This window comes from Nicotiana sylvestris, chromosome 3 (assembly GCF_000393655.2).
Source record: "Nicotiana sylvestris chromosome 3, ASM39365v2, whole genome shotgun sequence".
Lineage (NCBI taxonomy): Eukaryota > Viridiplantae > Streptophyta > Magnoliopsida > Solanales > Solanaceae > Nicotiana > Nicotiana sylvestris.
The window spans coordinates 82458608-82478281 of record NC_091059.1 but is presented as its reverse complement, the minus strand read 5'-3'; the positions used below and the strand labels follow the sequence as shown (position 1 = coordinate 82478281).

Here is a 19674-nt window from a genome sequence, read left to right as displayed (position 1 = left end):
TTAGAATCTCTAGACGCGATTTAATTAAATTACTTTCTTAAACTCGGGTGCGCATTGATGCGACCCAAATCCAAATCTCGACGAAGTCGAAATGTGTCGATAACCACGGGTGCGTTGATTGCGACGCGGTTCGAAACCCATTTTCACGACGTCGCAAGTCTTTTAAAATAAATAATGATAAAGCGGTGTAAGATTAATAAAAGACACATAGGTTAGCATGTATTGAAATCAGATAAAATCAAATACAACAGTTAAGCGACTGTGCTAGAACCACGGAGCTCGGGAATGCCTAACACCTTCTTCGGGTTAACAGAATTCCTTATCCGGATTTCTAGTTCGCTGACTGTTAACAGAGTCACAATTTTCCTCGGTTCGGGATTCAACTGGTGACTTGGGACACCATTAATCTCCCAAGTGGCGACTCTGAATATATAATAACTAAATCCTGTTCCGATTGTCCATTAATTGGAAAAACTCCTTTACGCCCTTGCAGGTGTAGTGAAAAAGGAGGTGTGATAGTTGGCTAGTAGAAGCCCGACTCCAAGACTTTCGTAGCTATCCTTACTCCCCCAAAATGCCCACCATATGGTGATGCATGACATGCCTACAAAATAGAAGACTGGTCAATCTCGGGGATACATCTCCAGATCATGTTATCAATACAAATCCTGAACAGATAAGGATCATCCCAATAATACATGTGACAATAACGAAAAAACTTTTTCTTTTGGATAGAGTAAAGGTCATAAGGAATAATGTCGCTCGCCAGGTAGTTTGCAATGTTTGCATACCATGGCGCTTCCTCAAGACTTGTGGCTAATAGTTGTTCATCTGGGAAAGATTCCAGATCTCTTCTACCTCAACCTTCTTCTTAGCTCCTTCAAACCTAGACAAATGATCAGCTTCTTGGTTCTCCATTCCCTTTCGGTCATAGATTTCCAAATCAAATTCTTGCAGCAGTAACACTTATCGAATCAGGCACGGTTTTGACTTCTTCTTCTCGATTAAGTACCTGAGAGCAGCATGGTGAGTATTCACAATTACCTTCGAGCCTATCAAGTATGACCTGAATTTGTCAAAATCAAACACCACTGCCAGCATCTCCTTCTCGGTCACAGTGTAATTTAGCTAGGTTCCACTCAGCGTTCTACTTGCGTAGTATATTGGATGCATGACTTTATCTTTTCACTACCCAAGAACTGCTCCCACAGTATACTCACTCGCATCACATATCAGCTCAAATGGTTGTTCCCAGTCAGGGGAAACTATGATAGGTGTTGTTACCAGTCTCTTCTTCAATTCCTCAAACTCTACCCTGCAGTCATCAGATAACACAAAAGGGTGATTGTTTTCAAGAAATTTACACAAGGGGTTAGCAATTTTGGAAAAATATTTTATAAATCTACTATAGAAACCGGCATACCCAAGGAAACTTCTGATTGCTTTGATGGAAGTGGGTGGTAGAAGATTATCTATAACATCAACCTTTGCACGATCTACCTCAATGCCTTTACTCGACACTAGGTGCCCCAAGACAATACCTTCATGTACCATGAAGTTGCATTTTCCCAGTTGAGTACCACATTCGTCTCGATACACCTCTTCAATACTCTTCTCAAGTTCATAAGGCAATCATCGAATGAGTTCCCGACCACTGAGAAGTCATCCATGAAAACCTTCAATATTTCCTCTACCATATCCGTGAAGATGGCCATCATGCACCTTTGGGATGTGGCAGGTGCGTTGCGTAGGCCAAACGGCATCCTCCGAAAAGCATAGATTCCATAAGGACAGGTGAACGATGTTTTCTCTCTGTCCTCCGGGGCAATAAAGATCTGATTATACCCAGAGTACCCATCCAGAAAGTAGAAGTGGGATCCCTCTGCCAATCTATCCAGAATCTGATCAATGAATGTCAGTGGGAAATGGTCTTTCCAGGTAGCCAAGTTCAGCTTCCTATAATCCATACAGATTCGCCAACCTGTGACTGTTCGTGTAGAGATCAATTCGTTCTTCTCATTTTTCACTACCATCATACCTCCCTTTTTTGGCACACACTGAACTGGGCTGACCTAATTGCTATTATATATGGGAATATGATTCTCGCATCTAACCACTTAATCAATTCTTTCTTCACCACTTCTTTCATGTTGGGGTTTAGCCTTCTTTGATGTTCTCTGGAAGGTTTGTGCTCATCTTCCAATAAAATCTTATGCATACAGAAGGCCGGGCTGATACCCTTAATATCTGCAATGGTCCAACCAATTGCAATCTTGCACTCCGTTAGTACCTGCAAAAGGTGTTCTGCCTGCACATCTAACAAACTAGATGAGATAATAATAGGTAAAGTTGAGTTAGGTCTTAAAAAGGCATACCTGCGATGAGGTGGTAGTGGCTTGAGTTCCAACTTTGGCGGCTCTTTTATCGATGGCTTAGCTGGAAGAGTTTTTCTTTCCTCTAAGCGCAAAGGCTCAAATTGGAGCTCCCTTCTCCAAAAACCTTGGCTTTCAAGATCAAGTACCCACTCTGCCAAGTCTTCTCCATTGGCTTCATCTAAGTTCATGAGACAGGTTGTTAGAGGGTCTTTAGTGTTCAATGTCTCATCTTTATCCTCCAAAATTACATCCACAACATCTTCTAGAGAGCAATAAGCAAATTGACTTGGTTGCAGCATAGATTTCTACACGTTGAATGTTATCTCTTCATCATTTAATCTCATTTTGAGCTCTCCAATTTCACAGTCAATTAGAGCTCTCCCAGTGTCCAAGAATGGTCTTCCCAAAATTATTAGAATTTCCTCTTCAACCCGACAGTCAAGAATGACAAAATCTGCTGGGAACACAACTTGTAATAATACATCATCAAGAATACCAGAGGGCCTCTTCATTGTCTGGTCAGCCAGCTGTAGTAACATGGACATGGGTCTAGCTCTAGGGGCATCAAGTTTATGCTTGACCCCAAGTCACACAGTGCCTTAGCAAACGCATAGTTGCCTATTGTGCAAGGGATTGTGAAACTCCCTGGGTTAGACAGCTTCTCAGCTATGGGTCTCATCACAATATCACTATATGTCTGAGTCAGTGTAACTGTGGCTAAGTCTTGAAAGTCGAACTTATGATACATCAAGTCCTTCATCATTTTTGCATAACCAATCATTTTCATTAAGGCGTCAATCAGTGGAATGTTTACCTAAATTTGCTTTAACATCTCCAAGAATTTCTTATACTGCTCATCTTTCTGATACTTGGCCAATCTCTGTAGGAATGGTGCTAGAGGTCGCTTCTTCCCAGTGATTTGATTTTTTTCTTGTTCAGGCACTACTTCTACTATCGTTTCCTGTGCTACCTCAGTCTCCCTTGCAACCTCTTTTTCTTTGTTGGTGTTCTCTTGTGAATTTTGTACCAACGCCTCAGTTAACCCTGTTGAATCATCCATCTCAATGGGTATTGAAACCAGTGTTTCAGTAGGTCGGCTTTCATGCGAAATTTCTTGCTCCAAATCTAGGTCTCTGCGATTTCGTAGACTCACTTCCACAAGCTGTTTAGGGCCCTTCTCCTTTGGATTGATTTGTGTGTCTGTAGGTAACATCCCTTGGGGGAGATTATTTAAAGCCATCGAAATCTGCCCTAATTGAATTTCAATATTCTTTATCGCTAATTCATGTGAGTCTACTCTTTCAGTTATTTTTTCAGTGGACCCAATCAATTGTTGCATCATCCCCTAAGTTTAGCAAACCCATCATCGTGTCTCACAATTTGTTGTTGTTGAGGTTGTTAATAAGCCTACTACTGATTTTTCTGGTTGTAACCCTATTGCCTTTAGTAAGGCATCACTTGACCCTATGGTCGCATAGCCCCAAGATTGTTGTTGTTATTGTACTGCTGCTGAGATGGTCTATATTGTTAATTCTACTGACCCCAATTCTAACCACCTTGCCTCTGTCCCCCTATAGTTGGCCACATAGTTCATAATTTCCTAATATTACTAGTTATCACCTTCCGCACTCCACGAGCAAACATATGGTTGGTTAATGCATGGTGTACATAAGCCCCCATTAGTTGCATCAACTATGTGTACCTACTGCTTCTGGCCTGATTCATCAATCTTTTTGGTGAGGATACTCATTTGTGTCACTAGAGTGGCCATATATTCATCTATAGAATAAATTGGGTCTAAAGCCACTAAGTGAACTACAGAAATGATTGGAGAGTCTCTTGTCATCCATCCTGAGTTTTGGGCCAACTTGTCAAGTAGGATCTTGTTTTCTTTGATTTTTTTGCTCAAAAATGCTCCACCTACTGAAGCATCAACATTGGCCTTCAAGCTATCTGCAATCCCATGTAAAACCTCTGCTCCAACATCTGCTCCAGAATGCCATGATGTGGACACTTAACCAGCAGACCTTTGAACCTCTCCCATGTTTCTTGTAATATCTCTGTTGGTTTCTGTTTGAAGCTCAATATCTCATCAATTTGTTGAGCAGTCTTATTGGATGGGTAGAATTTATTCACAAATTACTTGACTAATTCCTCCCAAGTAGTGATGCAGTTTATGGGGAGTGAATTAAGCCAAGTCTAAGCCGCTCCTGTCACTGAGAATGGAAACAATAACAGCCTTATTGCTTCTGGTATCACATTATGTTGCCTTTGCGTGGAACATATTGACAGGAAATTCTTCAGATGCTGCTGAGGATCTTCAACATATGACCCTGAGAACAGTCCCTTATTCTGCAACAATTGTAGCATGTTACTTGTGATTTGAAATGATTTCGCTTGTATCTGAGGGACTGAAATTGCGGTTGCCAGATTGTCGGTGGTGGGTTGTGCCCAGTCATACAATGCTGCTTCTGGCACAAGAGGCACCACACCCTGATTGTTCGGGTCATTCGCATTGTTCCTGTTATTTGGATTTTCTACTCCGTCATCCATATCTGGTTCGTTCGTTCTGTTCAGTTGAGTTGTTGTTTGCCTTTCTTGTTTGCACGATTCAGTGCCTTCAAAACTTTTTCAGGATCTAATAATACTTCGAGCAATTCACCAGTTCTTAAGGAGTTTCTAAGCATGCACCTGTAACACCCAAGACTACAAACGTTAGAATTTCAATGTACTTGGTTTAAATTGAAGAAAATTGACTACATTAAGAATTTTAGCACTTCTTTTAGCTGCAATTAATAACACTGTTAATTTTCGGGCAATGGCCCCAAAATTTGATCACGCCCAACTATGCCTTATAAAAAAGGACTAAGTGGTCGTTGCAAATATATTCTGGTTAACAAGTCTGGAGTTGAATCCCACAGGGAATTAACCTATTAAACACAACTATTGTACTTATACAAATCCACGTATTCAATCTTCAGAAATATTTAAGTAATAAATTGGATGTTTATTAACTAAGTATTATGTAATAAAAATACAATAAATAAGAACTAACTGCGAACGGATTGTAGACAAAAATTGAAATGCTCTAAGGTTCTGATTTCTCCTATTCTCAGAATCCTTTCCGCAACGTTTCCTATAAATTTGCTTAAGTCTTTTCTATCGATCATGAGCACTCTGACTGTCGTAACTCTCTCCAGAGTAATTACAACAATATACTAGATATATTCTCCCGAATTACACTAGCTATCCTTAAGTACAGCTCACTTAGATCGCACCAAGATTTCGTCATCCCTAATCTAACCTTTAAACCCTTCATATTGATCCCTCCTATACGTTGGGAGTGATGTTGTTCAACAACTACCTAAATATACACTCTCTCCCTTGTAATACATACTAAATAGGAACAGTTAATTGAGGGCCATTCAATCAACATCAATAAGCATATAGTTGAACAAATAGAGACAATACTATAGCAAATCTATATTAGCGTAACTAAAAATTCATTCTCCAATAGGTTCCATCAAAATCCTAGATTAGGAGTTCAGCTACTCATACTACTAGACAAGATCACAATATAAAAAGTCATAACCAACAATGGAATTAAGAAGAAGAAGATGAAAAATGAGTAGATGATTCTCCGTCTTGCTCCTCGTTTTTGTGTTCTTGCCTCCAAAATTCTTCTAAAAATAAGTTTCCCCTCTTTTTGGCTAGTTAAGCTTCATATAAGTCAAGGTTAGTCGTCTTTGGAATTACAAAATCGGCCTTGGGATATTTTTCTCGAAAGCCCGTTCGCGGCCGCGGATCAACTGCGGATTGACCGCGCATTTTGCCCAGTATTCTGCCTGACGTGAGCGGCCAGTGCGCATTTTGCCCAGTATTCTGCCTGACCGCGCACCTAGAGGAGTTTCTGCCTTCGTTTTTTTCTTTCTTCTTTTGCACGCGGTAACCTCCGATTGGCCTTCATTGCTCCATATTAACTCCAAAACACTCTTTAATGTCTTCATAGCCCGGAATTGCTCCTGCAAAGCATAAAGTTCTTAATTAGAGCAATTTGTTAACATTTAACATTCAAATATCAATAAAGTGCAGCTAAGTTAGAGCGTAAATGGTAGCGAAACTACATAATTATAGCCTACTATCACTTTACAAATGTAAAAGTTAGACCCATTGGTTATCCGTTGGTTACCCATTGGTTATCCATTTTCTAAATAGATAATATGGTTCTTATCCACATTTCACCCGTTTTTAAAAAGTTCATTATCCAACCCTTAGTGAATAATATGGGTGGTTAACTGTTTTCTTTTAACGATCTTGCCACCCCTAGTACAGATATTCAATTATAACCCTTCTATTAATCACAATATGATATCATATATAACGATGACCATAAAATATAATTATTATTATGAATGTTCTCGGAATGACTTTCAATAAATTATCATTATACTAAAAGAGCATTATGTTAACATATTTAATGCGGGTGTCATACCACAAGAGAAAAACATTAGCTGATTCTACTGATGAGATGGAAAAATGTTGAGCTAAGTGTACTAGCAGGGGATGCTTCATTTATTTTACTGATGAACTCAAAATATAATTTAAAATTCTAGCGTGTGCAGCTTTGGATGTACCTGCAAAATTTTCTAGCAACGTTTCTTTCCACTAAACAATATATTTTTGAAAGTAAAGGGATCGCATGTGACTGCTATTCCAAAATCTCACGTGGATTATATTATACATTCTAACGGCCTAAAGAATTGCTACACAGGGTCACCCAATTGTTTGTTAAATTGTGTTGCGAGGAACAAAATAATAGCTTGTACTAATTTTTTATGTACACTTGTGTAAATAATGCACTTCCTTTGATTTCAAACATGTCTCTACTCAAGTAGCAAACCAAAATGAATCTAACCAAGCAAAAATAGCTTATCAGAATGGTTACATTCAGTTGTTCCCAGTGAATCCAACTAACAATTGTTTTCAGACATATCCGTCAAGAACAATATTAAGAAGATATTGTGGAAGTTGTGGTTTACAAATTTTGTCCCTCTCTACCCCGCCAGACACCAATAATAATAATATTGAAAACTAAGTAATGATTTTCAAATTAGCAAATAGTAATTGTGAAGTTACCACTGAAACAACATGACACACCAATAACAATAAGAAGATAAAAACAACATAACCATGAATAACCTACTCCCCAATCACTTGGAATAGTACTCACATGCCAGCCTTAATCATCATATCATACTATATTATAATTATGAAGCCAAAAAGTTAAAGCTAAATTACTAAATTACCCATTAAAAGTTGAGTGACCTTTTTATCCTTTAACAATTAAATTATTCTTTCAAAATCTTCTAAAGTTTGTTCTTTACATTAATACTTGCGGTGGAATCCAGTAAATTTATTAGCATCATATGCAGTTATGCACACGCTTTCTGAGTTAGTGTTTTAGAATTAATATGCACGTACCGTCTCATATCTTCAATATCCAATTGACTTTTTGTTTAACCAAAAAATAGAATTTCAGTCAAAGCTAGAATTTAGAAGAACACGGGTTACTGATAATCAAAAGTATATGCAGAGGAAAGTAATTTGAGGTAATTAGAGTGTAATCAAGAGAAAAAACAAGTAAATCAAAGTATATTCCGATAATACTTCTTGTCCCTACAATTGATCAGATACCTCCCTTTTATAAGTATCTTTAAAGATATGTGTTTTTCCCAAATCATAATGAGACTATTATGAATAATTAAAGACATTGAATGCTACGTTACATAATCATTATAATCAATACAAATTCCCTAACGCACCAGTATTTAATGCTTGTCAAATTCTGTATCTGCGTCTTTACTATGGTCAGATCCATTCCTTTTGATTCTTGGATATAAATGACTTAAACAGGTACGGCCACCCGTGCCTCTTCCTTTGTCCTTGCTCGTTTCTATTGCTTATCGTGCCTCTTGATTAATTGTAATTCTTTAACTATTTGACCAGTCCACGTATCTCGACACGTCATCCTTATATAAATGTAATTTTTCCCAATACACTTTTGCAATTCCCATAGATAATTGACTTTTCAAATTCTAACGGAAGAGGTTGTCTTATTCGTTGACAAAGACCGCGGCTGGTATGCCCGATTCATTGCTGCCCCCACTGTTGGTTTAGTGGGTGAGGATAATGTTCCCTTCCCTGAGAAGTGAAATTTTGCACGTAAGTCTTTTAACCTTCTCGTACCTTTTTCCTTCAAGTTTGCCAACTTCTCTAATTTTGCTTTCGTTTTTTTTTTCTTAGCTACCATGGGAGTTGTGGGGGATGTTCCCAACTTTCGTGGTTGGGTAGATAAATTGCTGAAGATCGCACCGATGGACGGTAGGTCATGGAAAACACTTTCTAACCGTTTTGGTTGGAAGGTAAAGACTAATGGTAAGAATTTATATTTTGTGCCTTTCGTATCTATATTCTCTTTTATTGCTCTAATTTCTATTCCTTTTTTGTCAGGATTTGCTATTCGAGGAGTTACTGCTGAAGCAGTTGCGGCTTCTCGTGTTTCCTCGGGAACCCGTACTCCTTTAGGAACCCGTATCTCTCTAGAAAGAGCCCGGGAAATAGTTTTGGGTTCTTCTTATGCAAAAAGGAAAGCTGCAGAAGAGAAAGACTCTGATGAAGAGGGAGATGAGGGCTCCCTGGTGACAAGGCCTCGAGTTAGGAGACACATCGTATCTGATGACGAAGCTGAAGTGTCGGTTTCTCTTACCATACCTGTTGAAACTCCAATAATAATTCCTGGCAATGACGTCACTCCCCACGATACTCGTGAGTCTATTGACCAACTTTTCATCAGCAGATTTGGCCGTAAAGATGCAGGACCTGTTTTAGACTAAGTACCCTTATCTTCTTTTCCAACTCCCGTGCTTGTGGTTCCTTTCTTACCGGCCCTAGCTATTTTCGTTCCTTCTTCTACTGCTTGCACCTCTTCTCCGGCTCCTCCTTTGACTATTCCCCCTCCTATCGTTCATCATATAGAAACGGTCTCTTCAAGTAGAAGTGCCGCTATGAGGCAGGTAACTATTGAAGTTCCTGCCGAAAGCAACCATTTGAGAAAGTCAGGTCAGGAAGATGCATGGTTGGAGCCTTTAATCGGCCCCATTGAAAAAGCCAAGTTGGAGAGTCATAGTTCCCTGACTTTAATGAATGATATCGTACATGCTACTTTGAAGGTACTTTCCTTCTCTCCCTTTTTTGCTTTATAATTCGACTATCTTTGAGGATTCTTACTTCCTTTTCCTCTTTTCAGGCCAATCTTATTGGCACAGAAATGATGAAAAGAATCGCCCCCTTGGAGAAGATAGCACGTGACTCTCATTCGTAAGCAATCAATTGGAAGGAGCAATTTAAGAGTGCATAGATTGATATAGAAGACTTACAAGAGAGCAAGAGTACCTTAGAGCAACGAGTGCGGGCTTTAACTTCAGAATTGGCGGTTGCAAAAGCTTCTTCAAGCCAAGCAGAAAAAGACAAAGAACGTCTCGAGTCCTCCTTCTCAGAGCAACTATCTAAAGCTAGTGAAGAAATCAAAGAGTTAAAATCTCTTTTGGACCGAAAGGAAGTTTATGCTGGGGAGCTCGTGCAAAACTTGACTCAAGCACAAGAGGATCTCATAATTGCTGCTGATAAAGTGTGTGTTTTAGAATGCTCCCATGCCTCTCTTCAAGTTTCCCATAACTCTGCCTTGGCTGAAAATGAAGAGCTAAAGAATGAGATCGCTGCTTGGGAAAAGGATTATGAGATCCTTGAAAAAAAATCTGCTGTCGAGACAAGTTGGGCATTTTTGAATTCTTGTCGTGATACCCTACTTGAAGCTGGTCAAGAAAACTTCAACCTGGATTTGGAGTTAGTTAAGATCAATGAAACCATTGAAAAGGCTCAACAAACACAGGACTTCCCTTCTCCCGTGGCTGAAGCTCCCGTGAATGTTGAAGCTGATATGGGTATCCCAATTCTTTCAAGCCCAATCGAATCTGTTGCTACAAGCCAGACTGAAAATGCATCTGTTGATGTAGCTGCCCAAATTGAACCCACTGATGTCGATGCTCCTACTTCGGTTCCTCAAACTTCTCACTGACCGGTTTTGAACATTTTAGTGATTTTGCTTTTGTTTTGGAAAACTATAATCGGACCCTCAACTTTATTTGAGGGTTGATTTTGAAGTCGTAAGTCCCCAAGTCTTTTATGGGGCAGGCAATCTGTATAGGTAATCTCGTAGTTTTATGACTAAGTTTGTCCTTAGTCTTAGATTTTAACATATTAAGAAGTTCTTCGTGTTATTATTATAAACTTCTGTTTTCTTTATTCTTGCCTTAATATTTAAGGACTTACAGAATAATTTGCATTTTTATTCTTCGAAAATGCTTTTGTTATCCTCATGACTAATTAATTTGAACATGAGTTTTATAAAAGAGGGCCCTTTTATATTTTAACACTTAATGAAGTAGACATCTCAACTTCATAATGGTGTTAACATACGATAAAAGAAATAGGAACACACATGTTTCTTTGAAATAACTTTGACAAGTTGTTATTGGAACTTATAATTCTTACATGTAATTGAAGTACATCTATAACTTTCTCGTAACTGTTTTTCATGTAACAAATTTTTACAAAAGAAGAGTAATAGGTACGGGGGTTTTCCTTATAACCCATTTTTGTATATGGCCTTTACCCTAATACCCTAACTATAATGAGGTTTTTGTTTCTCTTTAGCCTCAGCTCGTGGCTCCATCTCGTAACTCTTATTCTGCACTTGACTCTTTTAGGCTATTTACTCTGCACTTGACTTTTTAGGTTTGATTTTCCCTCAATCTTCTTTGCCTTCTTTATACACATATCTATGTATATTATGTAGTCCCCCAAGTGTTTGAGTGTTGAAGTATGAAGCCTCGAGCACTTGATAGTTCCTCTAATTTGGTCCTTTTCCTGAAAAGGAAAAACACACGGGACTCGGAGGGGAGATTATAGATGAAGACTGCATACCCCGTATTTATTTCTATTAGAATAGTTGTAACCCTAGGCCAGGAATTTTAGGTTACTCTATGTGCCTTACAGGTCGTGACTCATCATTTAGTACGGGATAGCTTTTTTGCCTATCATCTAAAATTGTTAGTAAAATTTTAACAATTCAAAAATAAAATATAAAATAGTTATACCTGACCGTGGGTTTCCCTTAGAAATAGTATCTCTTCAAATGAACAGCATTCCAATGTGAAGGTAGTACTTTGCCATCCATTGTTTCTAGTTCATATGCTCCTTTTCCTGTAACATTACGAACTCTGTAGGGTCCTTCCCATGTTGGACTTAATTTTCCTGCATTAGCTGCTTTTGCAGATTGAAAAACCTTTTTAAGCACGAAGTCCCCAATTTTGAAGAACCTGAGGCATGCTTTTCTATTGTAGTATCGTTCTATGACCTGCTTTTGTGCTGCCATTCTTATTAGTGCATCTTCTCTCCTTGCTTCGAGTAAATCTAGGTTGACCCGCATCTCTTCGTCATTTGATTCTTGTGTCGTCTATGTGAATCGGGTACTCGGTTCTCCTATCTTGACTGGAATCAAAGCTTCAGTTCCATAAACCAATGAAAACGGTGTTTCTCCCGTACTAGTTTTCGCTGTTATACGATATGCCCATAAAACACCATGTAGCACTTCTGGCCGATTCCCTTTTGGCTCTTCTAATCGTTTCTTCAAATTATTGATAATGACTTTATTTGTTGATTCTGCTTGCCCATTACCCACTAGATGATAAGGCGTAGACGTTATTCTTTTAATTTTCCAACTTTGAAGGAATTCCGTGATCTGAGCTCCTATAAATTGAGGGCCATAATCACATACGATCTTCTTTGGTACGCTGAATCGACATATGATATTCCGCCAAATAAAATCTCGGACTTCCTTTTCTCGCACCTGTTTGAATGCACCTGCATCCACCCATTTAGTAAAATAATCAGTGAGAACAAGCAAAAACTTTACCTGTCCTTTTGCTTGTGGTAATAGACCCACGATATCCATTCCCCATTTCATAAATGGCCATGGCTCAATGACCGGGTGTAATAGCTCCGCAGGTCTATGAATATTGTTACCGTACCTATGGCATTTATCACATTTGGCTACGAAACGTTTCGCTTCTTCTTCCATTTTAGGCCAGTAATAACCTGTCCTAATTAAGGTTCTTACCAGTGATCTTCCACCTGCGTGATTCCCACAATGTCCCTCATGTATTTATCTCATTACATACTCTGTTTGCGAAGGTCCAAGGCATCTTGACAAGGGACCACCGAACATTTTATGATATAGATTGTCTTGTTTTAAGCAGTACTGAGTAGCCTTTCTTCGTAGCGCATAAGCCTTTGTCTTGTCATCAGGGACGGTTCCATACTGCAAAAAAGCAACAATTTCATTCCTCCGATCCCATGTTAAGTTATTAAAATTTACCTCATTCACATCAGGATCAAGAACTGAATGAAATAAATGTATCACTGAGGCATTTGCATCATTTGCCACGTCGGCTGCAGATGCGAGATTAGCAAGAGCGTCTGCTTCAAGATTTACGTCCCTGGGTATTTGTCTAACTTTCCAATTTTGAAATTGTTTTATCAATTCTCGTACCTTTTCCAAGTACTGCTGCATCCTTGCTTCCCTGGCTGTATAAGTCCCCAACATCTGATTGACTACGAGTTGTGAATCACTCTTGATTATAATATGATTTATGCCAAATTCTCATGCCAGTTCTAAACCTGCAATCATAGCCTCATATTCTACCTCATTGTTAGTTATAGAATGACATTTGATAGCTTGCCGAATGGTTTCACCCGTAGGTGGTACCTATACGACCCCTAAACCTGCTCCTTTTATGTTAGATGAGTTGTCATTGAATAAAGTCCAAGTCCCTGGGTTAGCTCCATTGAATACCTACAATTCTTTTTATGCTTCTAACTGCATTCCCTGGCTAAAATCGGCCACGAAATCAGCTAATACTTGTGATTTTACAGCAGTTCTAGGTTGGTATGCAATTTCGTATTCACTTAACTCTATTGCCCACTTAGCTAACCTACCTGATAACTCATGCTTATGTAATATGTTACGTAAAGGGAAGGCAGTTACTACAACGATAGGATGACACTGAAAGTAAGGTCTTAACTTTCTAGATGCCATGATTAACGCAAGTGCAAGTTTTTCTAACTGAGGATACCTCGTCTCCGCACCTAACTAAGATTTACTTACGTAATAGATGGAGGATTGTTTACCTTGTTCTTCTCAGACCAAAACAGCGCTTACCGCCACTTCCGAAACAGCAAGGTAGATGAGTAGTTTTTCCCCAGCCTTTGGTTTTGCCAGCAAAGGTGGATTTGATAAGTACATTTTCAAATTCCTAAGTGTCTATTGACATTTCTCATTCCATTCAAAATGATCCTGCTTCTTAAGGGCTAAGAAGAATTTGAAACACTTCTCTGACGATCTAGAAATGAATCTTCCAAAGGCTGAATTCTTCATGTTAATCTTTGAACTTCTTTCTTGTTTGAAAGTATGCAAGGAATTTTCTCAATGGCTTTAATCTGTGTAGGATTCACTTCAATACCACGGTTAGAAACAAGAAAACCCAAAAACTTACCTGAAGCAACGCCAAACACACATTTTTCGGGATATAGTATAATATTAAATTTGCGCAAAATCGAAAATGTGTCAGATAAGTGTGATATGTGATCCTTTGAGTACTGAGTTTTAACAAGCATATCATCTATGTATACCTCCATGGTCTTTCCTAAATGCTCTTGAAACATTTTGGTAACTAACCTTTGATACGTTGCACCTGCATTCTTTAGGCCAAATGGCATTACCTTATAACAGTAAGTCCCCCTTTATATTATGAATGAAGTTTTTTCTTCATCTCCTGGATCCATTTTAATCTGATTTTAATCTGAATATGCATCTAAAAAACTTAACAGTTTGTGACCTGCAGTTGCATCAATCAATTGATCTCTATGCGGTAGTGGAAAAGAATCTTTAGGGTAGGCTTTGTTAAGATCTGTGTAATCTACACAAACCCGCCACTTACCGTTCTTCTTCAGAACCACAACAGTGTTAGCTAACCAGTTAGGATACTTTACCTCTCGAATGGAACCAATTTTTAGCAATTTTCGGACTTCTTCTTGAATTACCTGATTCTTGAAAGTCCCTTGCTTTCTTTTCTTTTGTTTCACAGGGGGGTATGATGGATCTTCATTTAGTTTATGAGTCATCACTTCTGGTGTTATTCCTGTCATGTCAGAGTGGGACCAAGCAAAGCAGTCCATGTTAGTTTTTAAAAATTCAATTAACTTACCTTTCATCCGTTGTTCAAGATTGGCTCCTACATAGACTTTTTTATCAGGCCATTGAGCAAATAACACGACAGGCTCTAATTCCTTTATCGTTGTTTTGATATTTTCATTCTCTTCTGGTTCTTGAATGGTATCAGGCCTTGAGTCTACGTCTGTTTGCCCTTGTTCAGTCGAGGCTTGTGCTGCGAAGTCCTTAACTACCTTCTGTGATTGCTATTTACCTTCACTTCTCATGCTTGTATTTGCAACGGAGTTGATAGCACTGGAAATATGTTGATCTCCACGAATTTGACAGATTCCCCATGGCGATGGAAATTTAATAACTTGATGCAAGGTCGAAGGAACAACATCCATTTCGTGGATCCAGGGTCTTCCAAGAATCATGTTGTAAGCCATCTCCATGTCTACTACCTGGAACTTTGTATCTTTGACGACCCCTTCAGCAAATGTGGTAAGTATTACCTCTCTTTTCGTGACAACACTGGAATTATCAAATCCAGATAGAGTATGCGCCTTTGGTATTACTCTATCTTCAGCTTGCATCTCATGTAATACTCTTAGCAAAATAATGTTGACGAAACTACCTGGATCAATCAAAACTTGTTTTACATTAGTATCATTTACAATTAAAGAAATTACCAATGCATCATTATGAGGGGTTGATACGCCATCTGTATCTGCATCATTGAATGTAATATTGTCTTCCTCTAAAACATGCCGCACCCGTTTGCCTTGGGTAATTGTTACTTTGGAAATTTTGTTAGCTGCAGTATATGATATACCATTGACGTCTTCACCCCCACTTATAACGTTAACAATTCTTTTGGGAGAAGGTGGTTTTGGAGGCTCCTGCATGTTCTTCACGTAAGCCTGCTTGCCTTTCTCACTGAACAACTCAGTAAGATATCCTTGTTTTAATAAATGATCAACTTCACTTTGTAAGAATCTGCAATCTGCTGTTTTATGCCCGTGGTCATTATGAAACTCGCACCAATGGTCAGGGTTGCACTTGTTTGGATTCGATCTCATTTCCTTTGGCCACCGAACCTTATCTCCCATGCTTCTCAAAACAGCCACGAGCTCAAAGGTGCTGACGTTGAAGTTATAACCACCGAATCTTGCTTTTAAACTTCTATCGTCATCTCGTGACTCTCTGTTGTTTCGCTCGTTCCTGAAGTTTGATGAAGAACCTAATTCTCTATTTCTTGATCTATGATCGTACCTTTGATTATCCTGCTTTGACCGTGAGTCTTTTCCCGAAGGTCCCATATAATGCTCGTACCTATTTTTACCGGACCTTTTTTCGGTATTCGCCCATCCTCGAACTTATCTTTTCATCTTTTTGGGATTGCGGAATAGTATCTTCCTAAATCCTCAACTTCGTGCTATACCTGTTATAAACATCATTCCACGTTGTAGCTGGGAATTCTCGAAGGCTTTCTTTAAGTCTCCTCGTAGCTTCCGAACTCTTTTCATTCAAATTACTTGTGAAAGCTATCGCTGCCCAGTTGTCAGGTACGCGTGGCAATGTCATTCTTTCACGTTGAAATCTGTCCACGAATTCTCTAAGCAGTTCAAAGTCCCCTTGCTTGATTTTAAAAATATTCTCCATTCTTTTCTCTACTTTTTGAGCTCCCGAGTGTGCTTTGTAAAAGAATCTGCAAGCTCAGCAAAAGAATTTATAGAATTTTCGGGTAAAAGAGAATACCATGTTAACGCTCCTTTGGTGAGTGTTTCACCAAACTTTTTGACAAAGAACGATTCAATCTCCTACTTAGTCAAATCGTTGCCTTTTACACCTGTTGTGAATGCAGTCACGTGATCTCGTGGGTCTGTTGTTCCATCATACTTTGAAATATCAGGCATTTTGAACTATTTTGGTATTGGGAGTGGAGCAGAACTTGGCTTCCAGGGTTATTGTGAATATCTATCCATATCTACCCTTTTGATTATGGGCGGCACCCCAGGTATCTGCTCCATACGCTCACTTTGCTCCTTGAGCTGTTTCTGCAAGGTTAGTACTAAATTTTGCAAATCAGAATTAATGACATTACTTGGTTCTCTCTCCTGTTACTTACTGAGAGTTCTACCGCTACTTGAATTAACAAGTCCAGAACAAGGGTTTTCCACAGTGATATTATTTGGAGTAGGTGTGGGTATTGCAACAAGTAGCTGGTTAACGAGTGCCTCAACAGCTTTGTTGACCTGAGCAACAATTAATTTCTGCAAAGCTTCATCAACAGCTGTAAGCACGTAATTTTTGACCCACGCAAATTTTAAAGTTAGTTTTAGTATTTTAATATTTTTAAATTATTTACTTGACTTTATTTTAATATAATTTCAATCTTTTACTTTTATTCCTAAGACATAAAAAAAATATAAAATAATTTTATTTATCGTGTTTATCGCTTTTCTATATTTTATCTTTAGTTTAAGATTAATTAGTATATTTTTATTCATGGTATCTTAATTTTATCATGACTTTAGCCTATTTTGGTAGGATTTTTGAGTTTGTCTTTGTCCTACAAGAAAATTTGTAGGCCCAAAGGTGTGAGTCCATTTCTTTTAACTTACACCCAATTATTCTTAGCCCATTCTTCCCAACCCATTAGCCCATTTATGTGCAAGATTTAATCCTAGTCATCTCCTTCTAATCCAATGGCCATCATCCCTTCCCCCCTTCATATAAAATACCCAATTATAGAAACCCTAACCGAAGTTTTGAACTCTTAGTCTTGAACTAAAAAGAGCCATCGGCGGTTGCTTCATCTTCTCGCCCTTTTACAAACTATTCCAAATACTCTACCAAGAAAATTACCAAAAAATGTTTAGTTCACTTTGTCTAGTTTCATTTTTTGTTCCCCTTTTGTAAATTGAAAACTGGAATAGTAGCTACTGGAGTAAAAAGTATGGTCCATCATTTTGAGTCGATCCAGTCAATGTGGTTTGTTGTTCGAATATTTTTAGTGAATCGCTCGATTTTATAGTAGCTTGGGTTGATGCTGTAGTTGATCGAGTATTCCAGTCTAAGCGGAAAGTGTCGATTTCTCGTCGGCGTGAGGTTCTGTTCGAGATTCCGTTGTGTTCGTGTCCCAGCTGGTATTTTTGGTCGCTGCTCAATTAAATGTCTATTCCTCACTCTATTTCTTCTCAGATTTTCAGATTTCAATTGTTTTGGTGTTTGAACGGAACATTTGTTTGGTTGTGTGCTTGCTCTTTGATTTTAAGTGAAATTCTTTTGTTTGGCCTTAACTTTGATGAGATTAATCTACCGGTCAGTTTAATTGACCTTCTTGCTAAAAATATTGGGGCATGATCGTTGATTTTACTCTTTAAATGTTTGGAGTCTTGTTGCATTTGTTGGTTCTAAAGTTTGAAGTTTAGCCTCGTAGATGTATGATTAGTTTGGTTATTAGTAAATTGCTCAATAAAGTTATATTGACCGAAGAATATTTGGTTAGTATATGATAGTTAGTTTGGGATTTAGAATTGCCATTAACAGTAAGTAATATTTAGGCAAATGGTAGAACCAAAGTCTTTTTCTAGCAGCAATCAGTTGTCAAATTTGTCTTGAACTTCAAATAATATCACGTTTGCTTCTCTTTTCCTATTATTCCATTATGCATTATTCTATTTTATATGCATGTTTAAATGTTTTCCTTTATAGGCTTATTTAATTTTATTGGTATGGTTCGTACCTATTTTGGATAGTTCAAATCATGCGGTGGGATGCGGGTATAAAAGGACTCAATTTGATTTTCCAACAATTTTAATTCAACGTTTCCCCGCTAGTAACATGTTTTAGGTCGATCACACTTGGGTAAGCAAGCCTTGGGATTTTTATTAGTTTTCGTGGCGAGAGGTCGTTCCCTTAATTAAATTTATCCGGGGAATGCCTCGAGGAATTTGTATATATATATCCGGGGTATGCCCCATAGTATTTGTATTCAGAGACCAAAAAATAGAACTTGTAGTATTTTATTTTCATTTTTCTTTTCTTTTATTAGGTGGGGACGAACTCGAGCCTTTTGTGTGTTTATTTTTCTGTGTTTATCTTACCTCAATCCGAATATTCTAAAAGCCAACTAGATCGAGTATGCAACCGTGACTTTTACGGGACTCGGGGAATGCCTAATACCTTCTCCCCGAGTCAAATGAACTCCCTTACCCGATTCTCTGGTGCAGACTTAGCTTTAGAGTCTCCAGTGTTTTAAAAGAAAAAAAGATATTTTTAGAAAAATGGTGACCTGACACACCAAAATCAATGTCAGGTGGCGACTCTGAGTTAATCCTTTTGAACACAACTTTTTCACTTTTCGAATCGAAAACCCTTTTCAAGTTTTACTAAATCTTTTTATTATTTTAAGAGGGCTTAGTGAGTTTGTTTGAAAAATGGGTGTGACATCTTTGGTGACTCTACTGGGGAACTGCAGGTTCGAGCTGGTATTTGATCTTGTTGGCTTTTAGGATATTCGGTTGAGGTGTTTGTTTTCTTTATTTGCTTTGTTTATTTGCTTTGTTTGTCTTATTTCCTTGTTTTTTTGGTTATTTGTTTATCGCTTTTCTTAATGTGTTACTCTTTTATAAACTGTCATCATGTGCATAACCATGGGTCTTCTTTCTGCAACAAGTCTCGGAGTACGCGTCGCGTGCACGAACTCTTTGTTGAGTCACCCTTAATTTAGGAGGGGGGCGTCGGACGTATGGAGTGGGTGGAAAGCTTGAGCAGCCACCATCGACCATACGCTCCCCCGAATTGCCTTGTTAGTGAACCCCAAACTTAGGTCAGCCTTTAGGTCATTTTTATTCGCATCATGTCATTTAGACCTAACAGGGCTCGCTCCCAGGTACCGTGTCCCTTTGTAGGAAGCCTATCCAAATTTTGTCAAAATGGGTCCGTGGCCCAAAAAGACATTCA

The 19674-nt window shown here is 38.4% G+C and overlaps 1 protein-coding gene and 1 non-coding gene across 2 annotated transcripts; one reads left to right on the top strand and one right to left on the bottom strand.

The window, feature by feature from the left end:
- Positions 1 to 1188: 1188 nt before the first annotated feature.
- On the bottom strand, positions 1189 to 2674 carry LOC138887587 (uncharacterized). The gene is made up of 3 exons (XM_070169352.1): positions 2115 to 2674; positions 1552 to 1956; positions 1189 to 1315 (listed from the first exon to the last, which is right to left on the bottom strand). The coding sequence occupies exons 1-3, from the start codon at positions 2672 to 2674 to the stop codon at positions 1189 to 1191; spliced, it is 1092 nt and encodes a 363-aa protein (XP_070025453.1).
- A 1697-nt stretch (positions 2675 to 4371) lies between these two features.
- Positions 4372 to 4478, top strand: LOC138888899 (small nucleolar RNA R71). The gene has a single exon (XR_011406466.1). It is a non-coding gene; the product is annotated as a small nucleolar RNA R71 (small nucleolar RNA).
- The last annotated feature ends 15196 nt before the right edge of the window (positions 4479 to 19674 follow it).